Genomic DNA, 13,126 nt, shown 5'->3' on the forward strand with positions numbered 1-13,126 from the left:
AGATTGGAGAAACATTCAGTTCTGCAGGCAGTGCTCTTAGCCCCATACAGATGAGGATGAGGATGTGAATGTTACACCAAAGGAAGCCAGTCGAGGCATGAGGCCACCAGACATCTAAAGAAGGAAATCAAGTGATGTGTGTATCTTTGTGTGACTCTTGGTCAGAGCAGGATGTTTGATTCTGTGTGTAGTGTAGGACTGTGCTGTGACTAACCAGAGCTCTCGTTGTCTTGCAGTCGGTGCTGGGCATCCAGTGTGAGGTCCAGAGGCAGCTGAAAGCCTTTGTGAAGCTGGAGCGATTTGGTCAGATCTACAGAGCCAAAAGTGCTGGTTGTCCTCAGACTGAAGGCAAGAAGATCTTTGCTTCAGCTGGCTCCATTTTTGGGAAGGGAGTCAAATTTGCCATTCGAGACAGTCGCATCAGCTCTGACATCATCAGTTTAGCCAACGAGGATGGTCGGCGCATGGCTGCAGTCCTGAACGATGCGTTCTACCTCGAGACTCTCCACTTCACGATTGCTGGGATGGACATGCACTACTTTGTCAAAATGGGTTCAGTGGAAGGAGACCTGTCCCTACTTGGCATGACGGTGGGCCAGCGCACGCTGGAGACCGGCGTCAATGTGACGGTGTCTCAGGTCAACACCGTTCTCAACGGCAGGACTAGGCGCATTACGGACATCCAGCTCCAGTACAATGCGCTGTGTCTGAATACGCGTTACGGCAGCAGTGTGGAGGAGGAGAAAGCACGCGTGCTGGAGCTGGCGCGGCAGAGAGCCATCACTCAGGCTTGGGCTCGGGAGCGTCAGAGACTGCGGGACGGAGAGGAGGGTTCGCGGACCTGGACCGAGGGGGAGAAGCAGCAACTGCTGGGCTCGGGGAAGGTGCAGGGCTACGAGGGATACTATGTGGTGTCAGTTGACCAGTACCCCGAGCTGGCAGACAGCGTCAACAACATTCATTTCATGAGACAGAGCGAAATGGGCCGAAGGTGACATGAGCACGAGCCTCCGGAGAGACAGACTAACATGTAGGACATGGGACTTCTTGCCAAAGACAGTTGTGTACATGACCACTTTTTTTTTTCTTTGACTGTGCTCAAGTTTTGGTTTTTAATTAATAAAACAAAAACAACAACAAAAAAACAAAAAACAAAAACAAAAGCCACACAAACACAAAAACCACACACACAAAAAAAACCCCATGGTTGCAATCGGTTGCACTGTATTAATAGAAGAGTGCCCTTCTCCTTTTGAAGATTCTTTAACAGTCCTTGCCCTCTAAGTGTGGCTGCTAGAGGACGAACACTTGCGATGTCTGTGACTTATTTTTCTGACACCCATTTCCTCGTCCCCGCTGGAGATTGTGTTCAAAGGAGTCAAAGAGGAGGATCGGTAATGCATTGTGGTGACTGGCTGACTCTGCTGCCAAAGCTGCAGATTGTTATTCACAAGCTCGCTCCATTCTGCCTTTTCCGCGTTTCAGCCAAGGAGATTCCTTCTCTTTTAATCACTTCTTTTTTATACTTGAAAACTTCATAGCCGCGGCCATCCATAAATAATGAGGCAGATTTCTGTTGGCGGTAAAGTCCTTCACCAAAACCCCGGCCAAACCTGTCGAAGCACCTTCATTTGTGTGATGTGTTGTACATTTTTTTTGCGGGCGAGGCATAACGCTCGTCTGTGACGTTAGCTTGGAAGGCTGCAGTGCCACATCTGTAGGAAAGTTAATCAAGCGTAAATTACTAAGTTAAAAAATGGATACGAGGCCACCTTTTAAAAAGAAAAAAAATGTGTGTATGTTATCTTTTTTTGTTTGTATGTTTGTTTCCTAGAATTTGTTCCGAAGCAGAAAAAGAAAAGCTGGAATAAATTATTCTCTGCTCTTTTTTTATTTGACTGTGGTCAGACAACATGAGGGAACCCTGTGAGAAAATACTGTGGAATGTCTGTATTAAACAACAAAAGGTATTTTACAGGAATGGGTTTGGATTACCTTTAGTTTTCTTTTATAAATAGCTATATGAATTAACAGTATAACAAATGTGAATTTAAAAAAAATGTGAACTATTGTCCCTTTTATTGTTAATTGTTGTACATGAACAATTCTTAAGGCTGTTTCAACACATGAAATAAACTATGAAAGGTGGTTTTAGTTAAATGGGTTACTGTGTTTTTCATGAAAAGCGTTCTACAGGCAGCGTTTTGTCAGTATTCCTAACTGCACGTTCTGATCCCATGGGTACAGACGGTGAGAATACACAGAGTCTTGTGGTGACATAAAATTGCGTTGTTGGCTCGTGGCGTCGTGTTGTGAGTGAAACGAGACTCACGTTGCCTTTGTCCTAAGTGCTGCTCGCGGGTCAGCGTACAAAGTGCTTTCATTCTCCAGAATAGAACTCGTCATCACGTAGTGCATCTGTAATGCTGAAACGCATCAGAGGTACCGGCGTGCTCGTTCGTGTTTACAGACTAAAGGTCATCTGGTGGATGCACTCTCACTTCAGTATGTCTCTGTCGGTCCGAAGAACAATTTAAAAACTGATGTTCGGTGAAAGCTCAAAAGGTGTCGAGACTATTTTGGAAATGGTGTCATTGAGTTGACTTCTGGTACTTTTTGAACTATGCCAAGCCACTGCAAACTTTGTTTTTCCACCATGAACTTACTTGTCTGTGTTTGTGTGTGGGGGCGGAGCATGACTGAGTGTCTCAACTGTACAAAATTGAATCAAATAATTCACAGTTGTTGGGGTTTTTTATGCTGTTGGTTGATTCAGTGGCTGTTTTTTTTTTCTTTTGAAAAATAATAATTAAAAAATGTGTATGTGCAGCTTACATGAATGAAGGCTATTTGCATTGTGGAATGTTGCACAGCAAAATGTGTCGCGTCCTGAGACTGACCTTTTTTTTTAAGTTTTTGGTTTGTTCTCAACACTGTGTTTTTAGTGCTTCTCTTTGACTGTGTAAATAAGAAGGCATCGAAGTAAGCTGTAAATAACATGCAGATTAGAGCTACATCAGTGACCCTGTGTAGTCTTATGGTAGAAAAAAATAATAAAGGGACTATTTTGTGTTTAATTTTGGTGTTTGTTGTTGTGTGTCATATTTGTGCACATGCTATAGGAAGGACATGATTGTGATCAAATTATGAATATCTGAAATGTGCACAATATTAGAAGTTCTTTTTCTGGGGGGTGGGGGGTGGAATTACTGTTACAAATTAAATGCAGTACAGGGGAATCTCTTTTTCTTCCAAAACCACAAAATTTGGCTTCAAATTTTATGTTTGTACTGAAGCAGTGTGATGTCATTTTACTGGATAATGCAAAACAAAGGATTTGGTTAAGTACATCACCATACACTGAAGTAAACAAGCCACGTTATAGCCTTCAGCTAATTTCCATCAGTTGTGCCTGTTAGATGTTCCACAGCATGGCTTTTGACTGTGGGAGGAAACAAACTCCACACAGAAAGGGCAGGAAACAATCCCACAACCTTCTTCCTGGGAGGCATCATTGCTAACCACTAAGCCACAGTGCCGCCTTTGTTTATTTCTCACAAGCAGCTGTACCCTTGGAGTCCACCAAAGCCGAGGCCTATGACCGTCATCAGCACCAGTTTTGAAACTGACGTGAAATTTTTGAGCTGTTCAAAAATTTCATCCCGATTCACTAAATCAGTGTCATTATACAGTCACTTCCAGGTGTTTGTAGTCTTTACAGCTTCAGTCATGTTCAAACGTCTTTAAACAGGGTATTCTTAGTGAGCGGCTTAACACAGCTGGGAGCAGCTTTATTTTTGTTTCCAAGTGGGTTGCCAGTTGCCAGGTCTGCACTTTATAAGTCAGATTAATAGGAACCATTTCATCCCATTTTTGCACTTATTCTGGATGGTGGGGATCATAATAAAATGGTGCCCTGTGGAATAGGGGTGTAAGAGACGCCAACAAGGCCCAACGCTGGAGGTTCGCTGGTCTTCACCTATATGTATCAGAACCTCAGAGCTGAATATACAGTTGTTTTTAAAGTTAGTCAAGGAAATTTTTATGGAATATGACAACTGACTCCATCTTATGCTTCATCCTACGCCATAGGTGTCAAACTGATTCCAGAAAGGTCCAAAGGGGTTTTCTTTGTAAGTTTTCTTTGTCACCACCGGCTCCACCAGGTGATTTCATTGATGAACTCATCCCATCTGGTCAAAGTGATGTTAATCAGTGAAATCACCTGCTGGAGTTGGTGGTGCAAAGAAAACCTGCACCCTTTTAGCCTTTTCTGGAATCAGTTTGACACCTCTGCTATGCTTGTCCTTGTAATTGAAGTGAATATCTCTGAACGCCTATGCCATGGCTGTTAGAAAGGATTAGCCAGGATGAACATCAGAGAACTATTGATAGGATAAAAGCAAACCAATTAACCAATTTGAAGCTGGAAACGTGTGCTTGGGGGGGTGCATCTGGAGCATTGCGCACTGAGCATACCCAATACAACAATTTTAATGTCCTTTATCTGGACTTTCAAACTGACAGATCACAAGTTAAGATCCAGGTCAACACCCCCAGTGTCATCAGACTGAGCAATGGCTTCTTCTTGTGCACTCTTCATCAAGACGACGTACAGCCATTGTGCAAAGTACAGCACAAACACCATCATAAAGATCGCTGTAGTGGGTAATAACTCAGCGCGTAGAGGCGAAGCAGCTGGTGCAAGTCATAATTTGACTGTGTTTCTAAAACAAAGGAAATAAGTATTGTGGGACGACTGGCCAAGCACAGCTTTCTTCGTGTGCACGAGCTGCTACATCACCACGGTGGTTAAGAAGGCAAAACGGAACTCTTCGCCTAGTTCATCTGAGAAAGATCCTTCCATCATCTTTCCTCAGCACTTTCTACTGCAGCTTCGAGAGTGGAGTTTCCAACGTTATCCGACTACACAGCAGGTCGGGGAACCTGCAGAGTACATCACTGATACACCTCTCCTCACCAAACATACCATCTACTAGATGTGACTAACTGAATTGTAAATGTCCATAAACCCCCCATCCCACACCCTTTCCAACAAAAGGTTCCACAGCCTGAAAAACAAGACCTGCCACATGAGCTTTTGCCCAAAGGCTGAGTCTTAAAACACTGCAGTCCACAGTGAAGACTTTGCCTCCCGTACCGTGCCCTTATCCCCCTTGGATTATGAAGACACACAAAATTGCACACCGCCTACATCACCCTTCAACATGCTATGAAATCCTTTGTATTATTATTGTTAGTATTATTTGTGTTAGTAGTAGTTTAATAGTAGAAGTACTAGTACTTTTTCCATGGCCTTCATCATGGATGAAATTGAGGCTTGCATCTCAGATATACCTTCTGGCAAATTGTAGTTGACCTTTTAGGTGTTCTTTTTAAGAAAATCCTCCTTTATACCACTTCATCATCATCACCACGTGTGTATAATTACTCGTAAAAAATTCAGCGTAACAGACTGTGGTAAAAATGTTGAACTTGTAGAGACATTCACTCATCTCAGCAGTCACATACATGTCTTTGGGTCCTTTAAGATCGAGAGGTGTCTGGGAAGAGCTTGTGGAGTCATGAGGCCCCAGGTCTCATGTACAGATTCTGTCTCTCTCAGCTGAAATGTTCTTACGATATAAATGACAGATCTCTCCATTCTTTGTGGAGAAGATCTAAAATAAATTTAAACTTGTTTACAGTCATTCATGATGTATGCTGTACATCATTCCACCCTGGAAAAAGAACAGTTCAAAGACATCATTAAAAGCCCAAAATTACTGTGACATTCATGTCCATGATGGGTGTATGTAAACGTCCTACAACAACTGTTCATAGATTAACAGCCTAAATGAGCGCCAGATGATCCCCTCTTGAACTAATGACAATTTATTACTGCCTTTTCAGATGCTTTCTTCTGCTGTCCAGCCTGTCCTGAACTTCAACAGGAGGATGGTATCTGGGCCCTTCATGACATCCTAAAATGCTTCTGCATGTCATTTTAAAGGGCCTTAAGGAGTTTTTCACAGACTTCGCTGGTCAACTGAAGCCTACTCAACCTTTCCTGCAGCTGGTGGAGAGTCAACAGCAGGAAACCCTGTATACAGATGATTCTTCTTGGAGGACATTCAGGGCTGAAGAAACTGAGTTCAGAACTGCATTATATATTCCCAGTAAAAGCCCACTTCACCTTGGGTGAACCTCACCATGTTATTTAGGTCCTTCAGACTTTTTTAGCAAATGCATTAGCATGGCTAAAACCTTTCAGCTTCCGCACACTTAGACCCCCTAATTACAGCCCTCTTATCCCCCTGCCACTTTAAGCATATTTTAAATGTAGATGTAAATTAATATTCAAAGTTTTCAGCTAGTTGACAGTAGGGCTGTACAATATGGCCAAATTATCATATCACAATATTGTCATATCAATATGATATACAATATGACTATGATTTCACATAAAGTGCAGCAACAGCGAAAATTAAACATTCTTAAAACAGTAATAATACCACACTCACATTTTGCACTCATCATAACGTTAGGATACAGTGCCCTCCAAAACAACATACCAAAGAACAGGTTAATTAAAAAAAACAAACAGATCAAAACCAGGGGGAAACTATTTAAAATAATAATAAAAAACTTTCCAAAGTTAAACACATTTGACATTTCCTGTTTCCTGTGGACTCAAAATTTGGCACTTCCTGTTTCAGTCTTAAATTGCCACTAAATTCCCATGAGATCCCATGAGATGTCCTGTCTTGTCAATACAGGAAGTGTTCAACATTTGACATTTCCTGTTTCACTGTGGACTGTGGGGGGTGTTAGTGTTTAACACTGAGTTTTTAAAATGTCTATCACAAGGTGTTCTTTTTTTACGACATCATGCAAGTTTTATATTGTAAGTCTACAGCAATCTGCGGACACTGATCTGTGTGTTACAGATACAAATTAGTGTCCTCGGATGGAGAAAAAAGCCTGGGCTGTTGTGACAGTTGTCGTAAAGCGGGACTGGTTGGTTGCTGTGGTGCCGCTGTGTCCCGGAAGAGTTTTTGGCCGTCTTAAGGATCACACACCGTTGTTAACGCTGGCACTAGGGGGCGTGGCTTAGTTCCAGCTTTACCGGGAATCGTCGAAAAAATTATTCAACATGTCGAATAATTCCGGGAGCGCTCCCGGAGAATTCGCGTGACGACGGAGACAACACGAACAACGGCGTTTGATACTTTTTAATCGCCGTTTCATCTTGCCCCTTCCTGTAGTGCCGCAGTTTACACCGCCGTAATTGGTGGCCAGCGTTGTATCCCTAATCAACGGCGTGTAAAACGGCGATACAGCCCACATCGGCGTCCTCAAGGGCGTTTTAACCGGCAACAGGGGCAGACAAAACGGCAGCACTAGCGGACAGTATGCCGTTCTAAGCGCCACCTCCCGGTTAACGGCATTCCAAACGGCCGATAGGCGGCAGTCAATATAAAAACGCTAGCGCGCTGCATGCAGGCCTCCCACTCACAGCCAGCTCCATATTTTTGTAGAGAAGCTCCAGTATGCCTCCTAAAAGAAAATTGGCAGTGGCAAGGACTTACCAAGAAGTTTGGTTCAGAAGCAGAGGGTAGCCCTGTGGTGGAGACGAGCAACACGTTGAGGAGGGGAAAAAGGAAGGAGAAGAAAAGGCTGAGTATGATCTCCCTCCCCCTGCAGTGACAGAGGCTTCAGCCTATTATACTCTGGGGGCAGTGCCTATATGCAAAAGTTCCTGAAGTATGCAGGATTTGCCTGGATAAATCCAGATGTACAGAGGGCATTATTGGTGGCAGCAGAACACCGCCGTTCTCACGCGCGTCTTAACCTGCGATTGTAAAGGATAGAACTGGGTATTAACCCCCGTTGCCTGACGTGTGCCGGATGCTACGGCATCAAAACGCCGCTTTATTCGGCGGATTTAGCTGCGTTTTATCCGCGTATTTGCGGATAGTACGGCGGCCAAAATGCCGGCGAAATGCTCCGCCCCTTTCCACCGCAAAAACAGCCAGAACTACCACGAACTTCAGTCTACGTACTGCCCGCCGACACAACCGTCTATGTGTAAACTAGGCTTTAAGTTAAACGTAGCATGTGGACATCGCAAACTTTTAGAGTTCTAAAGTTTTTAAAAGAAGACTTGTGCAGCATGTCTGTGTCAGGGACCGACGTCGGACACAGAGAAGATGTTGAGAAAGACTGTTTGAAAAAGTCTGATAAGGATAAGAATCCGTGGAATCATCGCTGGCTTGATCAACACAGATGAAACGGGAAAAGTGAACTGTGCCATCAAGAAACATGGTAAGAATTTTTTTCTTTCTGGAAAATAAACTTTGTGCTGTTCAACCAGGATTTTAGACAAGATTCTGTGACTTTTTTCATTAATCTAGACTTTCTTTCATTGGAAAAAAGACTGGCTTTGAATGGATTTACAGGAATTTACACAAGAATATAAATGAGTTTTTAATTAATGTAGGCTTTTTTTCATTGGAAAAAGACACTGTGCTGTTAAGTGGATTTACAGTTATTTACACAAGAATATATTGCTTTTTACTATAAATGTTATTGATATTTTACCATGATTTTCAAAATATTCTACACACTTTAGCTGTGGTTTTTGAAATGCTTTAACAGTCTTTTCAGTCTTCATGATTAATTGTTCTGAGTTAATGCATAATTTGGTTTACAATTAAAAGGAAACTCATTCCAGCTCCTACTTCCACGTCACATTCTGCTGTTTCATTGGCGGTTCAAATGAAAGGTTGAATACAGGGTCATTTAAATATGCACTAATTTTGAGATTTTTTTTGTTCCAGGAGATGCTGAAAATGTATCATTAGATAAAAAAATAATTTGGTTTCTGGGATCCCACGGGGCACGAGACCCTGGCTCGGGCCTATACCCCCACAGTTTTCATTTCACAGCCCTGATCCAGGAAGTGTTTAACATTTGACATGTCCTGTTTCAGTGTGGATTCAAAATTTGGCACTTCCTGTTTCCGTCTGAACTTGCCACCGAATTCCTGCAAGATTCGATGAGATCCCGTCTGCTGTCAATCCAGGAAGTGTTTGACATTTGGCATTTCCTGTTTCCTTCAGAGAGCAAAATGAAGAGGTTACTCAGGTTTTTTACAGAACAGAGGAGGAGTAAATTACCTGTATTTCTTTCAGCCTGAGCATCTTCATGTTATATCTCATGAATCAACAACTGCCTGCTCATTTAAAAGTCACTGGGAAAACACGTATATATAAGGCAACCCGAATTAAAGGAGAAATGCTGTTTTTAACAACCTGGACCTAATTTCTGGCAAAAATATGGTCATTTACTCACCAGTATCTGGTGTCATTTGGGGCCCGTGAGTCAAACATTTTTCTTCTTCTACTAAGGTGTATTAGAACTTTTTGTGGTACACAGCACCAGCTACTGTACTGGAGGGGCCTAGCAGTCAATATGTGTCACTGATTTCAAAATACAGCTCTTTTCAACCAGACGTGAGGTGCCGTGACATGTCAATCATCTGTGTCCAATCAGATTTCAAGGGAGTTCAGTGCAACCCTGGCCTCCGCTCCAGCTCCACCCATGCCAGGAAGTGTTTAACATTTGACATTTCCATTTTCACTGTGGACTCAAAATGTAGCACTTCCTGTTTGGGTCTCCGTGTACCATGAGCGAGCTTCACGCTGCTGCGCGTCACTTCACTCATATAAATGTTACAAAAACACACATGCATAGACAGATTTTTGCTTTATTACTCATTAAAAATAATAATTTACAATTCAGTTTATTTAACCACCATCTACATACCCAGTCCACAAATAATATCAATTTTCAGTTAAATAGAAGTAACATCAGACACTAATTGTGCTATATCAGGCAACAGCTAGAATTCAGATATATTTAAGATAACATGCTCCGGTTTCCTCCCACATCCAAAGGCATGCGGGTTAGGTGGATTGGAATCTCTAAATTGTCCGTAGGTGTGTGTGTGTGTCTGTGTTTGTCTGTTTGTGGCCCTGCGACAGACTGGCGTCTTGTCCAGGGTGTACCCTGCCTCGCGCTCTATGACTGCTGGGATAGGCTCAAGCCCCCCGCAACCCTTAATTGGACTAAGCGGTAGAAGATGAATGAATGAATGAATGTTTAGCATTAGTTAGCATTAGCATTAGTTTTTGTGTCTCTGGGTCTCATTTTGGAACAGTTTGTTCAACATCTGCAATCTCAGAAGGGCCAGATCTTTGTAAGACACAGCCTCAGAAGGATGCAGCCCCTGAACTGACACATAACCACTGTTTACTGGTCGTTAGCATCCGTGATGAACTAGAAGACTCCATCGTTTCCTTTCCAGGCTGGCGATTGCGAGATGCTCCATGGGACAGACAGGTGCCAAGTAGCATGTTTACAGTGCAATCTTCTGCCCCGGTCACACGGCACTAACGAATGACACTGAAGCCAAAAACGAAACAAGAAATCTGGACTTACGTTGACTTTCAGAGACATCATTTAACCATCGTCCAGCTTTGTTCCTGTAGCTGGCACTTCATCAGAATTTTCAAAGTGTTGAAAAATGTGAACAAATCCCGATCACAACTTCAATTTGTCTGTATTCCATTTTGCTTTCTGTCTTGACGGTTACTCATCATTTGCATAGTTCCCGTACCGTCAACATTCCATCCAACTTCATCCAACCTCACAAGTCCAACGTCTTGCACGAACGTTGACGATATCTGAATGGATCAATAACTAAAGATCCGATGAGCTAAACGTGACTCAATTATGTGTGGGAGGAAAACCAACGTTGTCATACAGAAACAATCATGGCAAGAACGATTTATCAACTACTGTAACTATGTTCCAGCAACTACTAAGATGTTCCAGCCGTCTGTGTTGAAATAGCAACCTGGTGAGTGATTTCTGAAAATATAACTTCATTATAATGTCTGTGAGTTCCTGCTACAACTACTGAAGCTATGATTTCTGAAAAATATATGTATAGATTGACCTAAAGCTTCTGACTGAAAAGCTAAGTACAGAGAAGAACATCCCAATGTTGGCCATTTTTATGACCTTTGATCTTTTGTGTCTGGCTGCTTGAGATTTTAGGTTTATTGAGCTGTTATCTGTAGAGAAAATCCTGTTGGTGTCTGGACATCCTGTGACTTTGGACAGGTTTCATTAAACTGTCTAATAAATTTGGTTTGAACTGGGTTTGCCTGGACCTGTGTCAACAAGTATCTTTGATCCACAGGAACTGTTCAATGAAGCTCTCCTGAGATGTCGAAACATTCATAAATGGCTTTTTTAACTCTATTTTGTGTAAATGTACAGATGCCCTGAAATGCTCGTATCGCCCGTTAGATGGTGACAAAAGTAGCTCAAACGTGCGGCAAGGTTTTAACTGTTTATTCATTTGAGAAGTTAACTTTTGCTGAAAATAAGATGGGCTGACAGCCAAAAATCAACTTGCGTCCCGTGTCCTTATGGGCATCTTACTTGTTTATGTGTATTTAAAATTTGTGGTATTTTGTGTAATCTGCTGTTATTTACACACTTGTTTGTGTAGCTGTTGTTATGGTCAAGCGATATTTTAGTTTTATTTGCATCCAAATGAGGTGAAAGCAGGTAAGTATTTACACACATAAGTCAATAAAGAATGTTCATAGATTGTTTAAATATGATAAACCTGAATAAATAAGTCCCAGTTTCCCCAAACAACCATGTTAGCGTCTGCTAGTCTATCAGCTTCTCAACCCACCTCCTGCCACATGATGGCATTGCTCAAGCTTGCTCTGGAAAGGAGAAGATTTCAAATGGCCATGAACAATTCTACACAGGTCAGTATGGAGAGTAGACTTTTAGATACAGCCATGTGCCGGTTTTGTTTCAAGCACCGGCCTCAGACAAAAACATGTTAATGTGGACAAGGCCACCTAGGCTTCCGTTCTTTTAGGTACGCTGCCATCAGATTCTGGAATAGCAATCATAAACCAAGGCTCTGTTTAAAATTGTGTTAAAGAGTAGGTGACACCAAAAAAATGTGCACAAATAATCACTACAAATAATGAAATGTTGATATTTAAAAAAAAATCCTGAACAATAAAAGTCAAAGATAAGTGCGCAGGTGAAGGATAAACAACTGTCTGAAGCCTGCGCTCTGTTTCAGCCCTCAGCTGTGGCCATATCGTTGCTACGTCATCGGGAGAATGGGACCTGCTGATTCAAGCCCAAATCAAATGTAAACACAGTGGAGGTCGAGCTGTTTTCGGACTGTTTTTTAATGTGGAAAGTCCAGTCTGAAGGTGATTCTGAAGAAGCTGTGGGGACACAGCCTTATGGTTTTGAGCCGTATTTAGAGCACAATGAGGGAGACTAAACCTTGGAGTAAAACCTTCAGTCTGACAACAGTGATGATATTGGCAGAATTCAGAACACAGAATGGTAATTATAAAAAAATAAATAATGCAGGTGATTTCAGCATGCGGGTGGAGATGATACTCCCCCCAGCACTGTGGTCATAGTCGACTGATAATTTTTTTTTAAGTTTTTTATGGCCTGTGACATCAGACGAAAGTAATGAGAAAGTTTTTTAATTATGTTTTTTTCTTAGAAACAGGTACATACATTTCAAATCTGAAAAATGATACAAGGGACTGAAATTATCAGCTATTTTTAAAATAAATCTTGTTTCCTTCTTGAATACAGTTAGTGTACTGTAGCATAACATGTTATTATTAAATATTAAAACCATTCACACAAGGTGTAAGTATAAAGTCTTACCTTTCAGTGACATCATCTTCAGTCTGATGAAAACGTATCCACATGAAGCCTGAATGTGGAAAACAACATCTGAAAATAATTTAATTCCTTGTCCTGGCTGAAGAAAAGTCCCTTTGTCACACCGGCAGTTTGGTGTCAGGTTACAGCGCCGGCACAGGTGTAATCCCTTCATTGCGTCTGCTGGTTTGAGTCTCCTGCTGTACCGATCCGACACGGTCAGCTACAGGTCAGCTACAGGTCAACTACAGGTGTAATCCGTTGATTTCATCTGCTTCTGATGGTTCAAGTCTCTGCTGTGAACAGAGCCTCCTCTTCTTCCACTGCA

The 13,126-nt window shown here is 42.1% G+C and overlaps 1 protein-coding gene across 9 annotated transcripts in view; it reads left to right on the forward strand.

Annotated features, from left to right (window-relative positions):
- tenm4 (teneurin transmembrane protein 4) overlaps positions 1 to 3,077 on the forward strand; it is a 626,167-nt gene extending 623,090 nt beyond the window's left edge. For all 9 annotated transcript variants that reach the window (XM_034168462.1, XM_034168463.1, XM_034168464.1 and 6 more), the window contains one exon: positions 237 to 3,077. In XM_034168462.1, the coding sequence (XP_034024353.1) occupies positions 237 to 995 (759 nt within the window). In that variant the 3' untranslated portion in view covers positions 996 to 3,077. The remainder of the gene's footprint in view (positions 1 to 236) is intronic.
- The last annotated feature ends 10,049 nt before the right edge of the window (positions 3,078 to 13,126 follow it).

This window comes from Thalassophryne amazonica, chromosome 4, assembly GCF_902500255.1.
Source record: "Thalassophryne amazonica chromosome 4, fThaAma1.1, whole genome shotgun sequence".
Classification (NCBI taxonomy): domain Eukaryota; kingdom Metazoa; phylum Chordata; class Actinopteri; order Batrachoidiformes; family Batrachoididae; genus Thalassophryne; species Thalassophryne amazonica.